Below are 25,131 nucleotides of genomic sequence, written 5' to 3'. Positions count from 1 at the left end.
GGCCACAGAATCTGACATAGAAATTAGAGGAAAGATTTATTTTCTCAGTCTCAGGTCAGTCCATGCAAGGCTGAGGACCAAGGCTCGGCACGGGGGAGGGAGGTGGAGGGAAATACACAGGTGCTGCTCCTCACATCACAGGGCTGGGAGCAAGGGAGGGAGCAGGGGTGGAAGCCCATGCCTAACAAGGCCGCACCCTGCGGCCCACCGGGTACACCGGATACACCGGCGCCATGGATTGCCCACTTCTGGATCACAGCCCTCATGACTCCTTTACCTCAGCTCCAAACATGAAGTGAGCTGTTGGGGGACATTTTATATCTAACTATAGCAGTGGCAGAGCGTTTGCCCACCACATGCTAGGCTTTAGGTTCCATCCCCAGCACTCCAAAAGATAAAAAGCTTAGAGCCCAAGCTGGAGTCAGCCAGGGCCCCCAGATAAGCCCTGAGCCCGACGTGGCAGGGGCGCCTCGCAGTTACGTCCGTGGAGATGCGGGCCACGGCGAGCAGGGAACAGTCTGAGTTTGTATCCTGGGGCGCCGCCACTGCTGTGCCTTGAGGGACTGAGGCTGCAAGCTGCCCTGGGGACCACGAGGCTGAGGATGGGGCCAGGCAGGCGCTTCGTGTGGGGCTTGGCGTGGGCAGCCTGCGGGCTGTCTGGGTGTCTGGGCAGAGACGGCAATCGTGCCCAGGCGCCGCCGGGCGGAGGGATGAGCGGCTGGGGTGAGCTGCGCCAGGTCCTTTGTCTGCGCCACGTGGTCGAGCCCAGGACGGAGTCTCATTACAATGGCTTTACTGGGTTTGGACCACAAGCACTCACAGGATCTGTCTGATGCCCTCTTCCTTCAGTGCTGCTGAGAGCAGAGACGCGGAAGCTTAGTGCTAGAGCGCTCACCGAGCAGGTTGAGCCCTGGGTCCCACCCTAGCACCAAAAAAGAAAAGTTGGAAGCCCCTGCAGGCTGCCGGCCCTGGGCGTGGCCGGCGAGGCGTGCCCCACTGTGCCTGAGGGTTGGCGCCCTTAGAGTGTGTGTCACTGGAAGCACAGTAGTTCTGTGGGTTCTTGGCTTCTGTGGTGAAAAGAATTTCAACACATGCCCGTCACAGGTAAAGGCAGAGGTTTTACTTGAGGGATCTGCGGGAAAGGCAGACCATCTTAAGAGGTAGAGAGTATCTGAGCAAGAGCAAAAGCGAAAAAAGGGGAGGCTTCGCTGCCTTTTCCCTTCTTCTATAGAACCTTCAGACTGGGGGGGCAGGTCCCACAGGGGGGTCTGCACTCCCCGGCAGTGGGGAGGGGCGCTGGGTGGCTGGTGTCCCGACCTTTGTCCTCCTCCTTAGACCTTTTGTTTACTAGGCACCCAGGGACCCAGGTGGGGAGAGGGGCCCTATGATTAGGAGTGTGGGCCCATTGAGGCTTCTGCCTGAGACACACCCTTTAGGAGTTGGAGATTATGACTTTTCCATATTTTAAAACTATATTCTGCTGGGCGTGGTGGCACACGCTTGTAATCCCAGCATCTGGGAGGCTAAGACAGGAGGACACAGGTTCGCAGCCATCCTGAGCTACTTAGTGAGGTCCTTTGCAACTCACTGAGACCCTGCTTCAAAATAAAGAGTAAAAAATAGGGCTGGGGGGGTGTAGCTCAAAGAGATACTGCCCCTGGGTTCCATCCCCAGTACTGCAAAAAAAATTATATATATATATATATATATATATATATATATATATATATATATATATTCTCCTTTTCTTCCCAGTTTTGTCTCCTTTCTACCTAATATTTTATTTCTTCTATTCTGCCTCACCATGTGGGGAGGGGCAGGGGGAAGGAGCAGCGCCCCCCCATGCCAGTGGGTGTCCTTGGGAAGCAGGAAGTGGCCAACCTTGGTGCCGTCCTTGCAGGCCACCTCCTCCCAACAAGCAGTGTGGCTAAGTGCAGCTCCTCACTTGTCAGGGAAGTAGACTGGCCTTCTTGCACCAAGCTTGCAACAGTCCTTGAAGTCGTAGCTAGAACCTGAGTCCCTGCATTTTCACCCCTCCTTCCTCAAGGACCACAACGCCCAGACCTGCACGTGTGGCGGCCGGCAGTGGGACGTGCCAGTGGCGCCCAGAGGCCTCGCTGCTGGGTTCCCGCCCTGGCAGCCTGTAGCCGTGGTTTCAGGGATGGGTGTCATTCACTCCAAAGCCCTGCTGAGCCCCCCAGGCCTCACCTGTTTCAGGCAGGAGACTTTCCTCTGTGGAGTCTGAATAGCTAATGAATTTCAGGAACTCTTGCTAAGCACCGACAGATGCCAGGCAGTGTTGACAGGTCCCGGGCACACCCATTCCCATGAGGGTCTGTGGTCAGTGTGATAGAGAGTATCCACTCAACTCTCCTGCTGAGTCAGCATGCTGTTACCATAACAAAATACCCGAGACAATCAGCTTATAAACAGAAGGTTTAACTGGGCATGATGGTGCATGTCTGTAATCCCAGTACTTAGAAGGCTGAGACAAGAGGAGCGAGGGTTGGAGGTCAGCCTTGGCAACTTAGGGCCTTAGCGATTTAGACTGTTTCAAAATAAACAACTCGGGCTGGAGTGGAGGTGGAGCAGCCCTGGGCTCTATCCCCAGCACCACAGAAAGGAAAGAGGGAGGCTGGGTTTTGGCCCCAGCTCTGAAGGTCTGCATCCACGTGCGTCGGCCGTGCTGCTCTGGCCCATGGCGGCGTGTCACGGCAGGACACGGGATGGGGGAAGCCGTTCACCTCGTGGTGGCTGGGAGGCACAGGGGAAGGAAAAGGTGGGCATGCCCTGCCCCTCAAGGTCACCAAGCCAGGCACAGTGGTGCACACCTGTGATTCCAATACTCAGGAGGCTGGGACAGGAGGATCTGTGGTTCACAGCCAGCTTCAGCTACTTAGTGAGACCCTCTACAATTCAGTGAGACCTTGCTTCAAAATAAAGAATAAAAAATAGGGCTGGGGGTATAGCTCAGAAGTCGAATGCCCCTGAGTTCCATCCCCAGACCCGCAAAAAATAAATAAATAAAATAGTAGCTCAGAAGTAGAATGCCTCTGGATTCAATCACCAATACCAAGAATAAATTTAAAGACCCACCCCAGTGATCTACGGGCGTCCCACTGGGCTCCACCTCCCTAGCACCTTAGGCTGGGACCACGCCTCTAGCACGCGGCCTTGAGCATCACTCTAGGTCCAGGGCATAGAACCCGGCACCTTGGTGGCGGGCTGTCCTGCAGTCAGCCCCCTGGGCAGGAGCATGTGTCATGGTGGGGCCAGCGCCCTGGGAACATGGTGCGGGAGCCGTGCATGAGCCCCTTCTGGGAGCGGAGGCCCGGCGGGCTGGGGCACAGTGTCTCTTCCTCCCTGCAGGTGGCCTGTGAGAAGACCGTGTCAGCCATGCACCACGTCCTGCAGAGGACCATCCGGTGTGCCAAAGGTACCGCTGTGCGCTCTGCTGCCCTCCCACTCCCGCCGCACAGGGGCCTCTAGGCTTGGGACTGCGGGCGGCAGCGTAGAGCGCCCGCTGACACAGAAACCGGGGTGATGGGGAATGTAGGGGGCTTGGGCAGAGGCCAGGGAAGGAGGCGGGACCCCGGGGCAGGTTCCTGGTCTGCTGCTCGAGTGACCCTCTGTGCGCTTCGCAGCCCAGGCCGGGGAAGGACAGAAGCCCAGCCCAGCCCAGCTGGAGCTGCGGATGGTGCAGAGCAAGAAGGACATCGAGGACCCCGAGATCGTCGTCCAGGCCACGGTACTGTGAGGGCCGCGCACCTCACGCACAGCATGCTGGTGTCTCCGTGTCGTCCCTGTGAACAGTGTAACGTCTGCCTTAGAGCCATGACTGCAACTTGATCTTTCATCCTCTGTGAGTGTGGGGCTTCAGAGGTCTCAGTTGTGAGAACGTGCCAGTCCCGCTTTCAAGAATAACAAAGCAGTCACGGGAAACTGATTTGGGAACCTGGCCCCCTCCCCCAAGGCTCCAGGGCCGCCACCGCCCCTCAGAATCCCTGCCCCGCCTGGACTGGGCCATGGCGGCCTCTGCATCCTCATGGCTCTGAGATGGAGTTGGGGCTTCGCCATGGGCGTCTAGAAGAATTATGCCAAATATCTTTATTGTCTTTCTGGTCCCACCCTGTGTTCCACCAGTTCCTGCGTTAGAACTGATGTCTTTATTTGCTGCTCGCTGGGTGTCTGGGGGTGTCCGGTCTGGCAGCTGTGTGCCGATATCAGCATGCCAGACACACACAGGTGTGCGGTCACTGCAGCAGGGACCTCGCCTGGGCCTGCAGACCCCTGGGTCTCAGCAGGACCTCCTGTGACTCACGACCAGCTTCTGGGAATCGGCCATGTGCTGTGAAGGACGTTCCGGTGTAGTGGTGCCACGCCGGGTTCCTGGTGGGAACCCCCCTGATCCTGGCCGGGTGCCGTCCGCGTGTTTGCTGTATGCCGTTAGTGAGGACGCAGTGAGCCACGCGGCAGAGGACGGTGGGGCCTGCTCCCCATAACACGGTTGACCCTGTACCCTGCTCTCGGTTTGCATTCCCTGCCGGCCAGGCGGGGGCAGGAGGCCCACACATGAGCCAGCTGCTGCTCTGCCTCCTGGGAAGCTCTGCTCCTGCAGAGGAAGGGCTGACAGTGTGGGGCGGAACAGCCCGGAGACTTCAGGCAGGCTGCGATGGTGGCAGTCAGCTTGTCCTCTCTCAAGGGTGACCTCCCTCGCCCCACCTTTCCCAGAGTTCATGGTCCCCAGGCGAGGCCGCTAGGTGGTGCTGTTCTGGGAGGGGCCTCTCCCACAGCCCACACCTCCTAGCAGTTCCAGGGCCTTCCAGCAAGCCTCCGTCCCTGGAGCGTGTTCTTCACCGCATTGAAACTTCCCCAGACAAAGCGGTGCCTCTCCGCGGGCACATCAGCATCGTGACACCTGGCCCCGCGCCGCCCGCATTCCGAGTGTCTTAACTCGTGGGTCAGTGCTCTGCCCAGGTTAGCTGGCCCTCTGCCATAGCCACGAAGTTGGGCATGGTTCCTCACCATTTTTTCCGGTCCTGATGGAAGGTTCCTCAGAGCCCCATGACCCCTGTACCAGGATTAAGGGAGGCTGTGGCCACTGGCCTGGCAGGGAGAACCAGTCGTGTTCCCCCGGGCCCAGCCTCTGCAGTTCCTCCCCCAGGACGTCCCTCACTGCCAAGTAGAGACCAGGGGACCCATGTTGCCAGCAATGAGAAAAGCTTTTTTTATTATTATTTTTTTAACTTTGACAGTAAGTATAGGACTGGAAAACGAAGTTCTGTGTTTCTATCTTCAATGCCAAGATAAAAAAAAAAAATGTCACCTGAGCTGGGTGTGGTGGCGCACGCTTGTAATCCCAGTACTTGGGAGGCTGAGACAGGAGGATCGGGGTTCGTGGCCAGCCTCAGCTACTTAACAAGGCTCTTTGCAACTCAGTGGGACCCTGTTTCAAAATAAAGAATAAAAAATAGGGCTGGGGATGTAGCTTGGAGGTAGAATGCCCCTGGGTTCCATCCCCAGACCCGGAAAAAAAAAAAAAAAAAGTCGCCCTGACGACCGCACCTTGGGTGCAGGCCGACTGCCGGGACCTTCAGGACAGTTCTGCAAGCGCTGGACACTTCCTTCCTAAGCTGCTCCTCAAGGCTTGGTCCCCGGTTAGGCTGACAGCTCCTCCTCCTTCCCTGTAGCATACCCAGATCATTATGCCCCAAGATCTTCCTGTAAAGTCCTGAACCCAGGCACAGTCTGAAGCTTTGTCTCCTGTCTTCCTTGACTGGAAAGCCCAGGGGCCAACCAGGAGAGGCTGTGGCCCGGATCAGGCTTCAGGCAGAGCCGGCTGGCGTCTGGGCGCCTCTGCGGAGCACCCGCCTGCGCGGAGATGGTGTTAGAGGGCGGCAGTGCGGCTCGGTGGCAGGGGCTCACTTAGTTCAAGTGAGGCCCTGCATTCCGTCCCCAGCACCACAAACAAAAAGAAAAGAGCGTGAGCTTCCTGGGAAGAGCAGCCTCCGGCCGGCCCCGTAGCACAGGCTTTCGCCGCGCGGCTGCCACGGTCCCAGCTCCCCGGCCCCGTTCAAGCGACAGGTGCAGCCCTGTGCGTCCAGCTTCACGGTTTCCCACCCGCAAAGGCGCAGCGGCACTGGTGCGTGTGATGGACGCAGTGTGGGTCCAAATGAGAACTAACCTTTGTGTTTACTTCCCATGCACAATAATAATGGATTTTGAGATGAAAGCTGTATTATCCTTGTGTTGCTTGCTTATAAACAGGGGACAGGATTTCAAACTTTCTCAACCCGGATTTTTAGCCCTTTTCCTAGAGCCTGTAAGAAGGAATTAAAGCTCCGAGCCTTTTTTAATCAATTTTAAGTCCTTGCCTGGTCCTGCCAAGGTAATCGTGTGCCTCTGTTGTTTTTGCAGCGTCTGTTGGTGATGTACAGTGATGCTGGGTTTCATGTCCTTTAAATGTTTCGCTTCATCAGGGACCAAGGGGCGTGTCTCGTCCGCACTGATTAGTAGGTGAGGATTATTTTAAGGCAGGAGCACTGCTCGTCCGGGATGTCCGAGGACCACCACCGTCACCGTGGGTGATGAGAAAATAGGCGCTTTGTGCTAGCGCGCAGGCGCCCTCAGCCACCGGAAGAAGGCCCCGCGGGGAGGGGCAGGGCCTTGGTCGCTGGCTCCAGGATCCTCCAAGTCTCACGTTTTCTCTTAAATTGAAAAGTACAAGGAAAGACCGGAGTACTCTGGCCTCTGAAACTCTCCTGTCCTCCCTCCCTCCACAGATCACCTGCGGGGGCGTCGGGGCGGGTCCTCATGACCGCCTGGCTGGATTGTATTCTGCTTCCCAAATAGCCAGGGCCTTGTTCCTCCCAGCTGCTTCCAGAGGGTTCTCCTTCATGCACCCCACGCTGTGGGTAGGGTCCGTGTAGAACCCTCCCCGGCACCTGCCTGGGCCCAGAGAGAGGACACTGGAATTTGGGGGGCCCAGAGCTTCAGAGGTGGCTCCTGAGTACTGGTGTGGCCACAGCGCCCTGGCCCTGCCCTCCAAGGGCGCGGCTGTGAATGCTTTCCCTCCTGCCCCACCTGTCACTGCCGGCTGAGGGGCCTCCCCTTCCTGGCAGCCATGTGGCCCCTATGCCCCGACTCCCTGGAAAGTCAGGTCGAGCCAAGAAGCAGATGGGAACAGACCACAGGCCCAGCAGAGCGGGCACTCAGAAGGATCAGGGCCCAGGGAGGGCAGCTGCAGAGGCCACTGAGCCCTAAGCCAGGGGAGCCATGACCTTGAGCCCAGGGGGCTGGGCAGCTGTTGCTCCCCGAGAGGGTCCTGTGGTGTGGCAGGTGCCATGACCGTGGGATCCTGTGTCCTTAGAGTCCCACGAGCAGGGCTTGCAGCAAGGCAGGTGGCTGGGGGAGGTAGAGGCAGGGTCCTGGGCCTGTCACCCTGGTAGGCTAAACATCGGCTGCCGCAGGAGACGCTTAGTGTTTTGGTGTGTAAGTCTGTTAGCTGGGGACCAGGTTTGGTGGCCTGTGCCAGTCCTCACAGTGAACAGGACGGCGCAGTGTGCGTCGGGGGAAGCCAGCGTGGGGCTGCGGGGCTGGGCTCCCCAGCTGCCAGCGGGCTCTGTGCAGCGTGTGTGCATCTCCCTGGTGACTCTGCAGTTTATTCCCAGTGCAGACGTTCTCTGTTCTTCCTGTGCAAAGACTGATTAAAAACAGCATTTTGCGCTCTCTATCCTGCCTGGCGTTAACCACCCAGCGTGTTTTATTGCTTAAAACAGAAACTAATGAGTAACTTTAGATCTAACTGAATATTTTGAGACTTCTGTTAATGGGAAGCTGTTCCTGGGCGTCTTTTCTTCACTGTGGCAGAACGAGCAGGGATTTCAAAGCCCGCCCCGCTGTCTGAGCCAAGTGGACCCTCTCCTCCACGCGAGGCTCCGGCTGCCATCGCACCCCTCCTCGGGGGAGCTCGATGGGCTCTGCTTCAGGACCCTGCTGGCGACCAGTGCTCCTGGGCTCGGCCTCTCCTCTCTTCCGCTAGTCCGCTGTGGGGCAGTTTCTAGTCTTTCTGCAACAGGGAGCTCTCGGGTGGGCCTTGCTTTCGTGAATCTTTGGGCCCTCACCCTGGCCAGGGGCAGCACCCTCCTGCAAATCTGTTTTGGAAAAGCTAGCAAGGGCCAACCCAGCAGAAAGGGGCAGGTGGGAGCAGACAGAGGGCCGCCCTAAGGCCCCAGGCTGGGGGCTCCCACACAGTCTCGGGGCCAATGGGGAAACTGGTCCTGGGTAAAGCTGTGGCCTCAGCTTCAGAGCCGGGCCATCTCTGAAGGCAAGGCGAGCCCTCCCTGTTTTGAGGTGCGTCAGATACGTCAAGCTACTGGACCCCTCTCCTGGCATGAGGAAGATGTCTGCTGAGGACAGAGGGAAGAGGGATTGGTGGGCTTGGCAGACCCTTGCCAGTGTGTCCCAAAGGCTGACAGGTGGAGGCGAGACCCACCTCAAAGGCTGTGCCTGGCGGTCCCCCGGGACACCTGAGATGGCCTTCTGGACAAGGCTGTGCGGGTGTCGGTATTTCTGGAAACGGGAGTGATGTGTTCATTCCGCGTCGCCCTTGGAGAAGGTGAGGGACCTTGTGCACACTCAACATTAGAGCTGCATAATTCCGTCATGTAGAACTGGAATCAGAACTTCATCCTTGTTCCAAAACTGGACCAACGGGAAGACAGCTGCTTCCCTGGAGACGAGCTCGCCTTTGGAGCCGCCTCCGCCTTCGGAACCAGGCACACGTGGCCCCGCAGGCTGCTGCTCCGCCGGGGGCAGTCCGTGGGGCTTGGTGTTTCCGACAGCCCTGGGGTCTCCGGTGCCGTGAGCTGTCCCGTGTTGGTCTGTGTAACGTGAACACCTGTCGGTGCTGTGTAACCATGTGTTTGTGCTGGTCCTGTTGACTTAAATGATTATCCACAAATAAATATTTTCACGGCACTTGCGTGGATGTGTGATGGTCTTGTCCCACCTAAGAAAGTCCCCTTCAGGCTGGGTGCGGTGGCACACACCTGTAATCCCAGTCGTTAGCAGGCTGCGACAGGAGGGTCACAGGTTCCAGGACAGCCTCAGCAAGTAGTGAGCCTCTCATCTACCTAGCAAGATCTTGTTTCAAAACAAAAATAAAGAGGGCTGGGAGAGCAGCTCAGAAGTAGAATGTCCCTGGGTTCAATCCCTAGTACCATACACACAAGAACCCTTCATTATCTGTGCGGAACTTAGAGCCATGTCAGCCAGCCCAGGTGTGGTTACTGCTACAGACTGGGACAGACAATTCCCTGGAAATCTTTCCCCAGGAGGATCACAGGTTCAAAGACAGCCTTAGCAAGTAGTGAGACTCATCAACCTAGTGAGACCCTGTTTCCAAGTAAGAAATAAAAAAGTGGGTTGGGGACGTAGCTGGAAGGCAGAATGCCTGAGTTCCACCCAAAGTACCAAAAAAAAATCCTGAGTCTGGACGCCTGGGCCAGAAAGCCAGAGTCAGAGCCTCCAGCCAGGTGGCCGGGGAGGCAACGGGGCCTCCCAGGCTGCCAGGACAGATGGGAAAGAGGGAGGAGAAAAGGGAGAGAAGGTACCTAGGGCATGTGCCGAGCTGGCTGCTGGACCTCACAGGACTGACCGTGACAGTGCCAGCCCCCACGATCGGAGCCCTTCCGTGTCCTGTGGCACCCACAAGCACCTGCCCTGGCACTTGTAGAGCCCAACTCTGACTTACAGGTTACTTCCAAGCCAGAATCCCTGTGGGCGCAGAGCAGGCCCCTGGCCAAGCCCGGGGTCTCGCTCAGCTGGTGTCCAGAGCGCCCCCCCCCCGCTCCAGCAGCAATGCTCCCACCACCTGGTGGAAGAACCGCCCCTACTCCTGAGCCAGAGGCAGGTGCCTCGGGATACCCCTCCCCAGATCTGCTCACCCCACCCACCCCTGTGCTTGGGCCACCCTCTTGGGCCTCAGCAGACCTGCACAGGGAAGGCCACCTGCCTGGAGGGGGCCGGAGACCACATGATCCAGGAGAGGGGTGCCCACAGGTACAGGCACTCGAGTGCCTGTGACGTGGGGACCTGGTGTTGTGGATATAATTGCGTCCTCCAAAAGGTACCTTCCCATCCTGACACCCTGCACCCATGAAGATGCCCTTACTTGGAAACAGGGTGGCTTCGATGGGATTGGCTGGGCCATACCGGGGCGGTGGGACCCTCATCCCACGGCTGAGTCCTTATAGAAAGAGGCAAATCTGGACGCAAAGAGGCCATGGGATGACAGGTGGACGGAGTGCGGCAGCCACCGGGAGCTGAGGAATTCCGTCCCTGCCAGCAGCACCAGAAACCCAGGAAGGGCCCTCAGGGAGCCCCAGAGGGAGCACGCGCTGCCCACCTGGGTGTGTACGTCCCGGAGTCAGCGCCTGTTGCTTAAACCATGTCTGTGGCGCTCTACTGTGGAAGGAACCCCAGGAGACGAGGTGTCCAGGGAGAACCTTTGCTGACTCCTGGCGGCCGCGGCTTTCCCAGCCTTCAGCGGGCCTGCATGTGCCACCAGGCCTGTCTGACCGCCCTCTGCCTTAAGCCTTCCATGGCTCCCATGGCTCACCACAGCCACACGTCAGAACCACCACTCAGCCCGATGCATGGCAGGAATGAGGTTTCCAAACTCCTCAGGTGACTCAGGACAGACCAAGCCCACCCGAGACCTGCCGAGCCCTGTGCAAGGAGGGGCCAGGCCACACAGCCCTGGGCTCCCTCGGCCCTACGCGCACCAGGCCCCCAGAGTGAGTGCTAGCCCCCTCTGGGGGATCCCTAGGACCTCACAGCCGCATCTGCAGTGCCGAGGTGCCACCCAGCCTGCCTCCCGGGAGATCCCACCTTCCAGCCCAGGGAGAGGCATCTCCATCCCTGGGGGTGGTACCAGGAAGCTGGCCACCTTCCGAGCTGGCGTAACCCTCTGGCCCACAGCAGGCTCATGACCAGGCCAGGCCTGAGCGGGCTCGTGACATGGTGGCCCTGTGGATTATGTGATTTTTAGGGAACACTGCTTGGCTTTGCAAGGGAGACAGAGCAGAAGGTGGCCGGCTGCTCTGCTAGTGCTCCCCTGCCGCTCCCAGGCTGGAGAGCAGCCCCCGAGATATGGCGGGGCTCACCTATTGTCATTCCAGCCCTCCGGGTCCCCTCGCCCCGGCAGGTCACCGCTGTGGTCATCGTGGCCTTCCCTAGAGCGTGCCGACAAGTGCAGCGCCCTCCGCCCCACACTGCAGTGGGCCTCAGGGTCTGGCGTTCCTGCCACGGTGGCCCTCGGTCTGGTCTGAGCTCCACTTGGCCTGGCCACAGCTGCTGCCACTACATTTAGAAGGTTTCTATTTATTATTATTATTATTATTATTATTATTATTATTATTATTAATTTTACGGGTCTGGGGATGGAACCCAGGGGCATTCGACCTCCTAGCTACATCCCCTGCCGTATTTTTTACCCTTTATTTTGAAACAGGGTCTCACTAAGTTGCGGAGGGCCTCACTAAGTAGCTGAGGCTGTCCATGAACCGTGATCCTCAGGTCTCAGCCTCTTGAATGCTGGGATAACAAGCGTGCGCCACCATGCCCGGCTATTTATTATTATTATTATTTTTTTTTTGCAGTACTGGGGATGGAACCCAGGGACATTTTACTTCTGAGCTACACTCCCAGCCCTATTTTTAAATTATTCTTTATTTTGAAATAGGGGCCTGAGCCAGGCGTGGTGGCGCACGCTGGTAATCCCAGCAGCATTGGGGAGCCTGAGAATGGAGGGTTGCGGTTTGCAGACAGCCTCAGCTATTTAGTGAGGCCCTGTGCAACTTAGTGAGACCCTGTCTCAAAATAAAGAATAAAAAATAGGGCAGGGGGTGTAGCTCGGAGGTCGAATGCCCCTGAGTTTAATCTCCTGACCTGCAAAAAAAAAAAAAAAAAGGAAAAAAGAAAAGAAAAAGAAACGGGTCTCACTGATACAAAGGGGCTAGGTAGCTGAGGCTGTCCAGGAACCGTGATCCTCTTGTTTCAGCCTCCCAGATGCTGGGATTTACAAGCACGCGCCACCACGCCCGGCTACTGGAAGGTGTCTTTGGAGGAGTATGTCTGGCAGGAAGGAGTGCGGTCTCCTCTCATGAAAAAAAGTCCCTTAAAAGCCTGCTTTCCTCAGACGGGCAGGGAGAGGACACTGCTGTGGGCTGAGCAGGGAGGCCAACCTAGACAGGAGGCTGTTGTGAGCCTCACCCGGCAGGGCCAGCAGGGGCTGCTCCTGCACGAGGCCTCCTGGCCAGGGAGGCCTCCAGACACACCACCCACCGCCACCGCCAATGGAGCCTGAGATGCCTGTCTACAACTGCCCTCTTGCACAAGGTGCATCCGTGATGAATTGTTCTGTCTCTTGTCTAATGAGAATCTCATCTCCCCTATTAGCCCACCTGGCCCGGGGATAGCATCTCCTTCTGGCTGCAGTGAGGTGGAGCCGGGGCTTTTGGCACAGTGGGTGGCTGCCCTCTTCTGCCAGAAAGGGAACAGGGCTTAGGGGTTTTGACCCACAGGAAGACAGTGCCCACTTTATCATGTTTTTTTCAGTACTAGAGATGGAACCCAGGGGCATTTGACCTCCAAGCTATACCCCCAGCACTATTTTTTTTTTTTGGTGGTATTGGGGTTCCTGGAAACCCTTCTACACTCCCAGACCTATTTTTATATTTTTTTATTTGGAAGCAGCGTCTCTTAAGCCAGCACAGCTGGCTTCGGACCTGAGTGATCCTCCTGTCTGTGCCTCCCAAGCGCAGGGATTACAAGCATGCACCACCATACCCAGCTTTATTCTTTGTTTTTATTTTTATTTTTTTCTTTTCAGTCTTTTTATTTATTTATTTATTTAAATTTTTTATTGGTGCACTGTATTCATACATCATAGTGGGATACAAAAAGCTTTTGTAGACATGCATGCACACATCGCCCAGTCAGCCCCCACCCGATCCCCACCCCATTCCCTCCCCATCCCTCCTTCCCATGCTTGGCTTAGTGGTTGACATCTAGTATTATAGCAGTTTATCCAAAATTAAAAATGATAATCTCACATAACAGTTTCATTTGTCTGATACCAAGCTTTTGATAACTTAAAGATAACATTTCAATATTTCTTTTTGCTTTCTTTCTTACCAGAGAATATTTTTTTCTTTTTTTTTTTTAGGTGAAACTATCATATATTTATTTATTTATTTTTCAGAAAAAAATCTATCCTAATATGGAATATGGACTCTAGATACCCAAAACGATCTCAAAAAAGAACAAAGCTAGAAGATATATATTTTCTGATTTCAAACCATATAAAGCTACAATAATTGAAACAGTGTAGTACTGTTCTCAAGGCAGATATATAAACCATTGGAGTTAAATAAAAGCCTAGAGATACATTCTTCCATATATTGTCAAGTTATTTTTGACAAGGTTTCCACGAACATTTGGTGGAGGAAATAATAATCTTTTAACTAAATATTGTTGAAAAATAATAATTACATGAAAAAGAATAAAATTGGACCCTTACCTAATCCCATATACAAATATTAACTCAAAATAGATAAAAGACCTAAATATAAATCTTAAGACTATAAACTTTTAGAAGAAAATCTGGGTCATAAAACCTCACAACATTGAAATTGGCAGTGATTTCTTGTGGCATATGATTTCAGTGGCACAGGCAACAGAAGGGTAAACAAACTCCCTAAAAAATAAAAAAAATATTGTATATCCAAAGACAATGTAAACAGAGTTAAAAGTTACTGATAGAATGGGATAAAATATTTCCAAATGCTATATCTGAAGGTATATTAATATTCCAACTAGACATCCTAAAAATTAACAACAATCAAAGCAAACAATACAATTTAGAGATAGGTAAAAGACTAACATAAATAATGAATCTCCACAGATAACCAATCTTAGTTGTCTGTTGGATGGAAACTCTTGTTTCTCTGGTTCTGGTGTGTGTTACCTATTTCTTCTTTGTAGTTAATCTCTTTGAGTATTTTTCTCTAGTGCTGGTTTTGAAGACATAAATTCCTTCAGTTTCTGTTTGTCATGGAAGCTTCTTATTTCTCCATCTAATTTGATAGAAAGTTTTGCTGGGTAGGAAAATTTTGGCTGGAAGTTGTTTTCTTTCAGAGTTTGAAATATGTTACTCCAAGCCCTTCTGGCTCTCATGACTTGGTTTGGGAAGTCTGGAGTGATTCTAATTGGTTTGCCTCTGAATGTCACTTGGCCCTTTGTTTTTGTTGCCTTTAAGATTCTCTGCTTGGCTTCCACAGTGGTCATTTTGACAATTATGTGGCGTGGGGATCCTCTTCTCCGATCCTGTCTAAAGGGAGTTCTATAAGTTTCCTGGACCTGTGTATCAACCTCTTGCTCTATGTTTGGAAAATTTTCTATTACTTCCTTGAAGAGATTGTTGATCCCTTTGGTTTCACCTTCTTTTCCCTCCTCTATTCCAATTATTCTTAGGTTAGCTCTCTTAAAATGGACCCATATTTCTTCAATGTCAGATTCCTGCTGTCAGATATTTTTTTCTAGATTAGAAACTATGCGTTCATTTTTGGATTGATCATCTTCTAGGAGCGGGATTCTATTCTCCATGTGGTCTAATCGGTTGTTTGTACTTTGAATTGAGGCCTTTACTTCATTAATTGCATTCTTTATCTCTTTTTGGCTCTCTCTGAATTCTTTTCTTAACACCTCTATTATTTCTACAGTTATATTCCTGATTTGATCTTCTAGAAATCTCTGGATTTCTGTTTTATCAGGTTCTGATGTTGTGGGGTTGTGGGCATTCATTGCTCCATTGCTATTCCTCTTTCCCATGATTTCGGAAGTTTGTGCCTTCTCTGGGTTCTTCCCTTGGGCCACTATGACTTCACTTAAGGTGCTCTGGATCTCGAGTCTGTGGTATCTCAGACCCCACTACTCCTTTACTGGGTTGTATCACAGAGTCTCCGACCCAGGGAGTCAATCGAGGCTGCTTTAGACCATGGGGGTGCCAGGTTGGGCGTTCTCCTCCTGGGAGTTGTGACTATGGTGTGATATCTCTGCCACCGCCACTCCCCCACTGAGTCAAGTCCCTGGGAATACAGTACTGGGATTTCTCCTCCAGGGCCCGCAATTTGACTCACTGTTTTTGAGTGCGCACATGGAGCTGTAGTGGACTCGGTGAATTCGCTGCTGCTGCCACCGGTGGCAATATGGCGCCGAGTTACACCCTCGGCCCTGAGGCTGGTGTATTTCTTCTCTGGTTTTGAGCTCCGCTCTGAGTCCCTTGGCTTGCTGTCCGCCGCTCCTCTTTGGAGCCTGGTGGGCTGTTGAGTGCGTTGGTCTGGTGCCGTCCGGTGAATTAGCCGCTGCCGCCGGCAATAAGGCGCTGCTGCCGCATCCTCGGGCGTGAGGCCGGCGTATCTCCTCTGTGGCTCTGAGCTCCATTCTGAGTCCCCCTCCTCTCTGGAGCCTGGTGATTTTTTTGTTTCTCTGGTGATGGTGTTTTCTGGCTATGAAAGGCACTGATTTTGTGGTAATGGAGATTGGTTGTTAGCGGGGCTCTTAAGCCCCGCTTTTCTCGGTCGCCATCTCTTATTTTTATTTTTTGATGGTACTGGGGTTCCTGGAAACCCTTCTACCTCCGGGCTACACTCCCAGATCTATTTTATACTTTTTTTAAAATTTGGAAACAGGGTCTCTTAAGCCAGTGCGGCTGGCTTTGAACCTGCGTGATCCTCCTGTCTCCGCCTCCCAACTGCGGGGATTACAAGCGTGTGCTACCACGCCCGGCTTTATTCTTTATTTTGAAACAGGTTCTCACTGAGTTGCAAAAGGCCTCACTAATTAGCTGAGCCTGTCCACGAACCACAATCCTCCGGTCTCAGTCTCCCAAATGCTGGGATTATAAGCGTGCACCACCATGACCGGCTCATCATTATTATTTGATACTAGGGATTGAACCCATGGGCATTCTACCTCTAAGCTACACCCACATTCCTATTTTTATATTTATTTATTTATTTATTTATTTATTTATTTATTTATTTATTTATTTATTTGGTGGTACTGGGGTTCCTGGAAACCCTTCTACCTCTGGGCTACACCCTCAGACCTATTTTTTTATATTTTTTATTTGGAAACAGGGTCTCTTAAGGCAGCAAAGCTGGGTTCGAAAATGCGCGATCCTCCTGTCTCCGCCTCCCAAGTGGGGGATTACAAGTGTGTACCACCACACCCAGCCCTATTTTTATTTATTTTTAAATTTAATGTAATTAATTAATCAGTTTATTTATTTTTCCATACTGAGGATTGAACTCGGGCATTCTACATCCAAGCTACATCCCTAGCCCTATTTTTTATTCTTTTATTTGAAACAGGGCCTCACTAAGTTGCAGAGGGCCTCATAAGTAGCTGAGGCTGGCCGCGAACCTGTGATCCTCCTGTCTCAGCCTCCTAAGTAGTGGGATTACAAGTGTGTGCCACCACGCCTGGCTCCTATTTTTATTCTTTATGTTTGTTTGGTACTAGGGACTGAATCTGAGGCGGTCCATCTCTGAGCTCCACCCTTAACCCTATTTTATGTATTTGGAAACAGCTGGCCTCAAACCTGGATCCTCCTGTCTCAGCTTCCCAGGAACTGGGATTACAGGCATGTGCCATCATTTTAAGCTTTTTTAAAATTATCTAATTTATTGTACTGGAGATTGAACCCAGGGGCATTCTACCTCCAAGTTACACCCCTAGGCCTTTATTTTTTTGTTTTCGAAACAGGCTCTCAGTATGTTGCTGAGTCTCGCTGCATTGCTGAGGCTGTCCTTGAGCCTGCAGTTCTCCTGTCCCAGCCTCCCTAAGTACTGAGATTATAGGCGTGCACCACTGTGCCAGCTTATTTTTTATTTTGATATGGGGTCTCATTAAGTTGCTAAGGCTGGCCGCCAACTTACGACCTTCTTGCCTCAGCATCCCAAGTACTGGGATGAACCACTGCACCCAGCTGAGTGCTCATTTTCAAAGCGGGGCCCACGCTATGCACGGGTCAGCTCAGGCCCGCTGTCCTTGCAATTACTGGACATTGCACAAGAACCTGCCTGTCTCCTGCGGACTTGAACCTGGCGAAAGTGCTAGAAGTACTTCACGCCGCCACACGGGGGCGCTGCTGGCCAGAGCCCCCAGGCCCTCCCCTCCCCGTGTGCGGGCTGGCCTGAAGTACCTTTAGCGCTCTGCTGCTACCTGGAATCTCAGTGCCCCCTCCCGGAAGTTTCCCATCTCACCTGGGACACACCAGCCCCTTCAGAAAGCTCCCCCATTAGACCCCTCCCTCAGCTGCAGAGCTACCACCCCAGTAAGACTCCCCTCCCACGGAGCACCAGGGGCCACCATTCATTCCTCCCGGCCCTCCCCCAGGGCCAGGCCTTGGCGAGGGCGGCCAGCTGCACTCGGCAGCCGGACTCTGGGCAGCAGGTGGGGCTTGGCTGACTTGCAAGCTGGTTCTCCCTCTGTCTTTGCAAGAAAGGCCCGACCCTCCACCCCTGGCCACAACTGACAGCCACACAGAATTCTGATCCTTCAGAATGTTCATCCTTTATCAACTGTATTTAAACTAGTGTCAGTCACAGCTCTCGCCCTGGTAGAGGCATCGGCATGTCCTCCTTACAGGAGCTTCGAACCCCAAATCCAGCTTCTCCCTGTGCTGGGACCTGCCCCAGGGGTGCTCCCTGTCACTCTACTGAGTCCTCCTGCCTGCTGGGGTGGGCCGTTGGTTGTGTGTGTGTGTGTGTGTGTGTGTGTGTGTGTGTGTGTGGTATGAGGATGGAACTCAGGGGCATTCTGCCTCCAGGCTACTATTTATATTTTATTTGGAAACAGGGTCTAAGTTGCTGAGAGCTGCCACGGCTGGCCTCCCTTGGAGTCTGCGTGACCCTGCAGGCATGACGTGGCACATGCTTAAAGAACGCAAGCCCTGAGGGACGTGGTCCCTGGTCCTTGTTCTTGGACGTTCTTTCATAGCTATTGTTCTTTTGGTATTGATTCTATCAACTTCCACACAAATGGCTCGGTGATGTAAAACGAGGTCCCAGAATCAGGACTGTAGGAAACTGATTCCGTGGAAGATAAATTTTCTGGTAATATATATCTGAACCCTAGACCCCCCCTGCCTTGCTCCAAGCTGTAATAAAATTGGCTACAGAAGACAGAGGGGGGAAATGTACCAGTATTGGAAAGAGGCATCAAAATGTATTAATGTGCTGGTATTGGAAAATTGCTTTGATAATTTCCAAAGTGTAAAATCTAGTCAGAGCTTAGGTGCTGTGCAGGCCCTCAGGCAGGGAGGGGGCGGCAGCAATTACAATGCAGAGCACCTGTCTTTGCCCTTCATTCTAATCATTAACCTATAGTAAAGGCCTTAGGGTCAACTAAAGCCATTAGCCCTAAAACTACAAGAAAGGCACCGGTGCCTCTGTTTACCTCCTCTCCTCTGGGATCCGGCCTGGATATAGGAAAGGTAAACTTTGTGTGCGGCTTCAAAGCACCCTAGTTGATGAGCAACCAATACTGCCCAATACAATTGAGCCGAGGGCCAGGTAGATTCTTGACCCTTGCACTTAGTACGTGCACTGTCCGGAGACAAAGAGGCGCCACCTGGCTAAGGAATAAGTAACTAGCCCATTGCCTTGGCAACACTGATGAGAAAGATACTGATATAAAATCTATTTAAGGGTTGGGGTCCCCAAAAGGGTCCGGAGTTCCATTTTGGGGCTCTCCAGCATGCGGGTCAGCACGCTGCTTTTTTCTCTTCTCTATTTCCTACTGATCTATTTCCTACTAATTTTGTAATAAATGTTGTCAGTTGCATGAGAGGCAGTTGTCCGGGTCAGTCATTTCAGGTCTCTCCCTCCCAAGTCCCGGAGACGAATCTCTACGTTGAGCTCCATGAACAGGGACTTGAAGGAGTTTATTTGATAAGGGGGAGAAATCACTGCAGAAAAAGCCGCTGCAGAACTAAGCCGAATCCTTGCCCCACCTTCCAAGACCCCTTGTCCAACGGTCCCGTTGCTCCGGCCGAGCTGGTCTGTCACAGAGAGCCTCACTAAGTAGCTGAGGCTGGCTTCGAACATGTGCGATCCTCCTGTCTCAGCCTCCCAAGTGCTGGGATCACAAGCGTGCGCCACCACGCCCAGCTATAAGAAAGTGTCTTTTTTTTTTTTTTTTGGCAGTACTGGGGATGGAACCTAAAGGCATTCTACCTTCAAGCTATACCCCCATTCCTATTTTTTATTCTTTATTTTGAAACAGTGTCTCACTAAGTACCTGAGGCTGCCCTGAACTGCGATCCTCCTGTCTCAGCCTCCCAAATGCTGGGATTACAAGCATGCGCCACCACGCCCGACTCATTGGCACCTTCTCAGACCCAGAATGACATCTGTCTCACCTGTCTGCCACTGAAGGTGTCCAGGTAGTAAATATATCAGGTCCTCATTTCAGTGCAAAATTGTAGAGTTTAGTTTTGGTTTTGTGCTACTGGAGACTGAGCCCAGGGCTGTGCTACCTGAGCCATACCCAGCCCTATTTTATTTTCGTGGTACTGGGGGTTTAGCCCAGGGGGCATCCTTACTCCAAGCTACACCTCAGCTCTTTTCAGGTTTTGCTTTGAAATGGTCTCACCAGGCTGGAATTGCCGAGGCTGGTCTTGAACCTGTGATCCTGTCTCAGTCTCCCAAGTACCGGGATTGTAGGAGTGCACCACTACAGCAGCAGGATTCAGCGCATCCGTGCACACCTTCACTTACTCGTGGAGTGCTGTAGATGGTGCGCGTGGCTCCCAGCTGGCTCGGGGCTCCCCTGCCGTGGGCTGGCTCAGCGACATGGCTGGCTGATGTCACATCAAACGTTACCACTCTGCACAGGCCTCTCTTCCACAGCCCAAGTGTGTGTGCGAGTGTGTGTGTGGATATAGAGCCAATGCTCTAGAACTGGATTTACCTGAAACCTTTTATTTGATGGAGACTCAGGCTTGGGCACTGAGCCCAGAAACGAGACGATGCCGTGCAGGGCTGTGGACACCCACAGCGACCCCAGTGAGGACCCTGGCTCCTCACCTGCCTCCCCCATGGGCCGGCAGAGGACCCTCGCTGGCCAGCGCCCAGCAGGCTCGCAGCAACTTGGCTGTGTCATACAGGCTGCGGGAGAACTCTTTTTTTTTTTGCGGTACGGGGAAAACCCAGGGGCAGGGGCATCCTACCCGAGCTACACCCCCAGCCCTATTTTTTAAATTCTTTTTTTTTTTTTCCCGGTGGTACTGGTGTTCCTGGAAGCCCTTCTACCTCCAGGCTACACTCCCAGACCTATTTTTGTACTTTTTTATTATTTTTGGAAACAGGGTCTCTTAAGCCGGCGTGGCTGGCTTTGAACCTGCGCGGTCCTCCTGTCTCCGCCTCCCAAGCGTGGGGATTACAAGCGTGCACCACCAGGCCCGGCTTATGCTTTAAACAGGGTCTCACTTTGTTGCAAAGGGCCTCACTAAGTAGCTGAGGCTGACCGCAAACCTGCGATCCTCCTGTCTCAGCCTCCCAAGTACTGGGAGTACAAGTATGCACCACCATGCCTGGCTTCGAGAGAACTTTATAAACACGGTTACACTCTCCTTTATGGCACATATGTATCGTGATTAGTTTCAGATAAAAAAAAAAAAACTCAGGCCGGGCGTGGTGGCGCACGCTTGTAATCCCCGCGCTTGGGAGGCAGAGACAGGAGGATCGCGCAGGTTCGAAGCCAGCCGCACGCGCTGGCTTAGGAGACCCTGTTTCCAAATAAAAATGTAAAAACAGGTCTGGGAGTGTAGCCCGGAGGTAGAAGGGCTTCCAGGAACCCCAGTACCACCAAAAAAAAAAAAAAAAAGAAAAAAAAAACTCAGAAAAGGAGTAATCAGTAAAGACTTTCAAAAATATATATTTAAAGATAGATCACGTATAGCGTTCTTTAAAAGCAATTAAGATCACGGGTGGGAAGGAAAACAAAATCGATGCCATGAAATGGGGGACAGCGCATGGGAGCTGCTTATCACTGCCCCCAAGGGCGGCCACACACACCAGGACAGTCAGACAGACAGACAGACATGTGAGGGCCCGCCCCCGGCCGGCGGCCCCGCCGAAGCCAGGACTCAGAAGTAGGCGAGCTCGTCGTGCTTGGCCTTGTTGGTCTGGTAGGCAGACAGGGCCAGGGGCTTGTTCTCGTGAGGGAGACTTTTGAACACCCGCAGGTGAATGCATTTCTCCTCACCAACATCGACCTGGGGAGAGAGGGGCCGTGAGCGGAGAGCAGCCCCAGCCCTGGCCCCGCGCCCTCAGAGCCCTCTGGGGCCTCCTCCCGGTCACAAACCCGTGCGTCTTGGGGACACGGACCCCACAGCTGGGGCAGCCAGAGGCCACGAGGCACTGTGCCCGATCCCGGAGACCCCACACGGCCTGCCCACGCCCGCACCCACCTTGATGAAGTAGTTGGTCCCCGCCACCACCTGGCTCTTGTAGGACATAGCCTTAAAAACAGGGAACTTCTGGTTTTCTTTCTCTTCGAGCTGCGGTTTCACCTGGAGGGTGGGGGTGAGAAGAGGGAGGGCTCAGCAGATCCCCACAGATGATCCCAGCGCCAGCCCCATTCCCTGTCACCAAGGGGGCGCCTTAAGCTCTTAGCACCTTGATAAAGTAGAAAAGCAGTGCCTTGAGAAATGTTTGTGTGTGCCAGGCATGGAGGTGCACGCCTGCAATCCCAGCGCTCGGGAGGCTGAGACAGGAGGCTCGCACAGGTTCAAAGCCAGCCTCAGCTACTTAGTGAGGCTCTCAGCAACTTAGCGAGACCCTGTTTCCAAATAAAAAATAAAATAGGTCTGGGAGTATAGCCCGGAGGTAGAAGGTCCCTGAGTTCTATCCCCAGTTCCAAAAGAGAAAAAAAAGAAATATTTGTTTGTGCTGGGCGTGGTGGTGCACACTTGTAATCCCAGCATTCAGGAGGCTGAGCCAGGAGGACCGTGGTTTGAAGACAGCCTCAGCTACTTAAGGAGGCCCTTTGCAACTCAGTGAGAACTTATTTCAAAATAAAGAATAAAAATTAGAGCTGGGGGTGTAGCTTGGAGGTAGAATTCCCTGGGTTCCCTCTCTAGGACCACAAAAAATGTTTATTTATTTAAGTATGGGGATTGGACCCCAAGGGCATTCTACTTCCGAGCTACATCCCCAGCTCTATTCTATTTTATGTTGAAACAGGGTCTCACTGGGTTGCTAAGAGTCTCGGCACTTGCTGAGTCTGTCCTCAAACCCGTGATCCTCGGTCTTGTCCTCCCAAGTGCTGGGACTGGCTGGTATGCGACCACGCCCAGCTGTAAAAGTGCTTTGGACTCAGTTCTGTGTTTTAGGGTTTTGCCTTTCAGGAACTGATTGATCACAGGGCTGGGGGCAGCTTTGAGAAAGAGAGACAGACAGAAAGAGCGTGCGAGCACTTGCCCAGCACTCCATCTCTAGCACTATCTCCCCTAAAAAATCCCAGAAGCTCAGCACCCTTTTCTAAACATTTCTGAGCCAGGCACAGTGCCACACGCCTGTCCCAGTACTTGGGAGGCTGAGACAGGAGGATCACAGGTTCAAAGCCTCAGCAAGCAGTGAGGCGCTCAGCAAACTACCAAGACGCAGTTTCAAAATAAAAATAAAATCAGCCTGATGGTCTAGCTCGAAGGTAGCATCCCTCTGGGTTCAATCTTCAGTACCACAAAAACAACAACAAACTAACATTCAAAACTTAGGAGACCCAGACCCTGGGTTCTATCTCCAGCACCCAAAAACAGGCAGGAGCAGCCCAGGGCTGTGTGTGTGGCTTGGACACCAGGCTCCCGTTTAACAAAGCAAAACAAGGGGTGGGAGGCAGTGGGCTGCAAACAAAGAAGGGGACCACACGACAGGCAATGAGTCAGGCGCCTGACCTGCAGCGTGCCAGCACTCCAGGGAGGGCCTGCTGGGCGGCAGAGTTGGATGTGCCTGGAGGGAGGGCGCAGGGGGGCAGGCACAGCCTCTGCTGCTGTGCTGGCTTCCACCGCACAGGTCCAGGGCCTGCCTGGTCTCAACACTCCGGCTGCAGCTGGGCACACGCTGACCGGGCCCTTGCCCCGGGACTGGCAAGCCCGGGCAGGGTGAGCGCCACCAGCTAGGCAGCCCCGAGCAGGCGAGGGGAAGGCCTCCGTGCCAGCCTCAGGAGCGGCGACAGGAAGGTCAGCGAGGGCCAGGGAGCAAAGCCACCGGCCAGAAAGCGAGCCCGTGCAGCCCAGCTCCCTGCCCAGGACAGCCCTGATGCCGCTGACAGCCAGCTGGCCAGCTGGGTTTCCTGCAAGGCCCGCTGACTCCCAGCCCTCGGGGAGTCGGGTGGGCCCAGGGGCCAAGGCTGAGGGAGGACCCCCAGCCCGGGTGGCCCGTTCAAATGCAGGACCGATGCCGCGAGCCTGGGGTCAGCGCCCGGGGTCAGGTACGATCTCTGCTCCCACCTGCAAAGGGGAGGGAAAATAAAACCCGCACTCCACGCACCAGGTGAGAAAGCACGGGCGGTGCGGGGGGGGGGGCTGTCCTGCCGCCTCCCCTTCCTGCCCGAGCCCACCGGCTCCGAACGCCCCCTGCAAATCTCTCCCAGCAGCAAAGCCCACCGCCCGTGGCCGGCCACTCGTCTGTCCCGTTTTGCGGCGTTTCTGGGCCCGGGCAACCAGGAAGTGGGCAGGAGGCCCGCCCCGCACAGCCGGCCGCGCCCGGGGAGGCCCAGGCGGGGGCCGGCGCCGCTGCTCCGCCCGGCCTGGGGGCCGGCTGCCGCTTCAGGAGCGTCCACGCGGGTCTCCGACCGCGCGGCCATGAGCGCGGCCCCGCAGGTGCGCCGCGCCCGCCCCGGCCCCGGCGGGGTCCCGGCCATGTCGGGGTCCCGGCCGCGTCGGGGTCCCGGCGGGGGCCTGGCCTGGCCGGCGGGGCCCGCCCGCCCTCGGCCCCGCAGCCCGCTCGGGCCGGGACCCACCTGGTCGGCGATGTCCTGCGTCTCGGCCGTGGCCGGCTGCACGGCGCTGGGCGCCCCGCACATCATGCTGGCGGCGGGCGGCGGGCGGCGGAGGACGGTGCTGACGGGCGGCGCCGCGGACTGGCCCGAGCGAGCCCGACCTCCCCGGGTAGGCGCGGCGGCCACGTGACGGGGGCGGGGCCACGCAGGCTCGGGGCGCGGCAGGCGCGTGACGGGGGGCGGGGCGGGGCCACGCGGGCGGGGGCGGGACGCGGCAGGCGCGTGACGGAGGGCGGGGCGGGGCCACGCGGGAGGGGGCGGGGCGCGGCGGGCGCGTGACGGGGGCGGGGCGGGCCCACGCGGGGGGCGGCGGCGGGCGTGCGGATCGGGCTCGGAGCAGCCGCCCAGGCCGCGCCCCGCGGGTGGTGTGGCCCTCGCGGCCGGCGAGTCCCGAGGACGGGCGGGCGCGGCCTGGGCGGCTGCTGGAGGAAGTGCGCTGGGCAGCCTGGGTGGGCGCGAGGAGGAGGCCCCGCAGCCCCTTATGAGTCGGGGGTCCCGGCCGGCGCGGTGGGCAGGGGCTGGGGTCGCCGCGGGGTGCGCACAAAGCGGGAGCGCCAGCCTCGGGGGGCTGGGGTCTCGGCCCCCGCGGTGGGCACTAGGTGGGAAGGGGCGGTGCAGACTCTGCTGTCCAGTGTGGGGGCTCCCGCGGACCGCGGGGCCCGGGAGGGGCGGGGTTGCGGGCGGGGAGCCGGGCAGATGGGGTTAGCCGGCCGCGGGGGCGCCGCCTGAAGTCCCAGTTCCTGGGAGGCTGGGCAGGACGATCACAGGTTCCAGAAGTCTCAGCAAGTAGTGACTTTCTCATCCACCTAAGCAGACCCTGTTCTAAAAAAATAGTGCCGGGGTGTAGTTCCGCGGCAGAACGCCCTGGGCTCCATCCCTAGGACCGCACATGCACACAAGGGCTTGGTTCTAGACGGGTTCCTGTGTAAGATTCAGCTGAGACTCAGCCCCTGGGGGAAGGAAGGGTCTCTCCATATTTGGACAAAGCTGGGATGG

The 25,131-nt window shown here is 55.0% G+C and overlaps 2 protein-coding genes across 2 annotated transcripts in view; one reads left to right on the top strand and one right to left on the bottom strand.

The window, feature by feature from the left end:
• The window catches only part of PDXK (pyridoxal kinase), a gene marked incomplete at both ends in the record, with an annotated part of 36,145 nt that extends 32,388 nt beyond the window's left edge, over positions 1-3,757 (top strand). The window contains 2 exons of the mRNA XM_080696192.1: positions 3,370-3,436; positions 3,645-3,757. Of these exons, the coding sequence (XP_080552318.1) occupies positions 3,370-3,436; positions 3,645-3,757 (180 nt within the window). The remainder of the gene's footprint in view (positions 1-3,369; positions 3,437-3,644) is intronic.
• Positions 3,758-21,073: 17,316 nt separating this feature from the next.
• Positions 21,074-24,162, bottom strand: CSTB (cystatin B; the record flags this gene model as incomplete). The annotated part of the gene is made up of 3 exons (XM_080696256.1): positions 21,074-21,349; positions 21,545-21,646; positions 24,097-24,162. The coding sequence occupies 3 exons, from the start codon at positions 24,160-24,162 to the stop codon at positions 21,221-21,223; spliced, it is 297 nt and encodes a 98-aa protein (XP_080552382.1). The 3' UTR covers positions 21,074-21,220.
• Between the last annotated feature and the right edge of the window lie 969 nt (positions 24,163-25,131).

Source organism: Muscardinus avellanarius (genome assembly GCF_963383645.1).
Source record: "Muscardinus avellanarius genome assembly, chromosome: 5".
Lineage (NCBI taxonomy): Eukaryota > Metazoa > Chordata > Mammalia > Rodentia > Gliridae > Muscardinus > Muscardinus avellanarius.
This window is presented reverse-complemented; position numbering and strand designations above follow the sequence as displayed.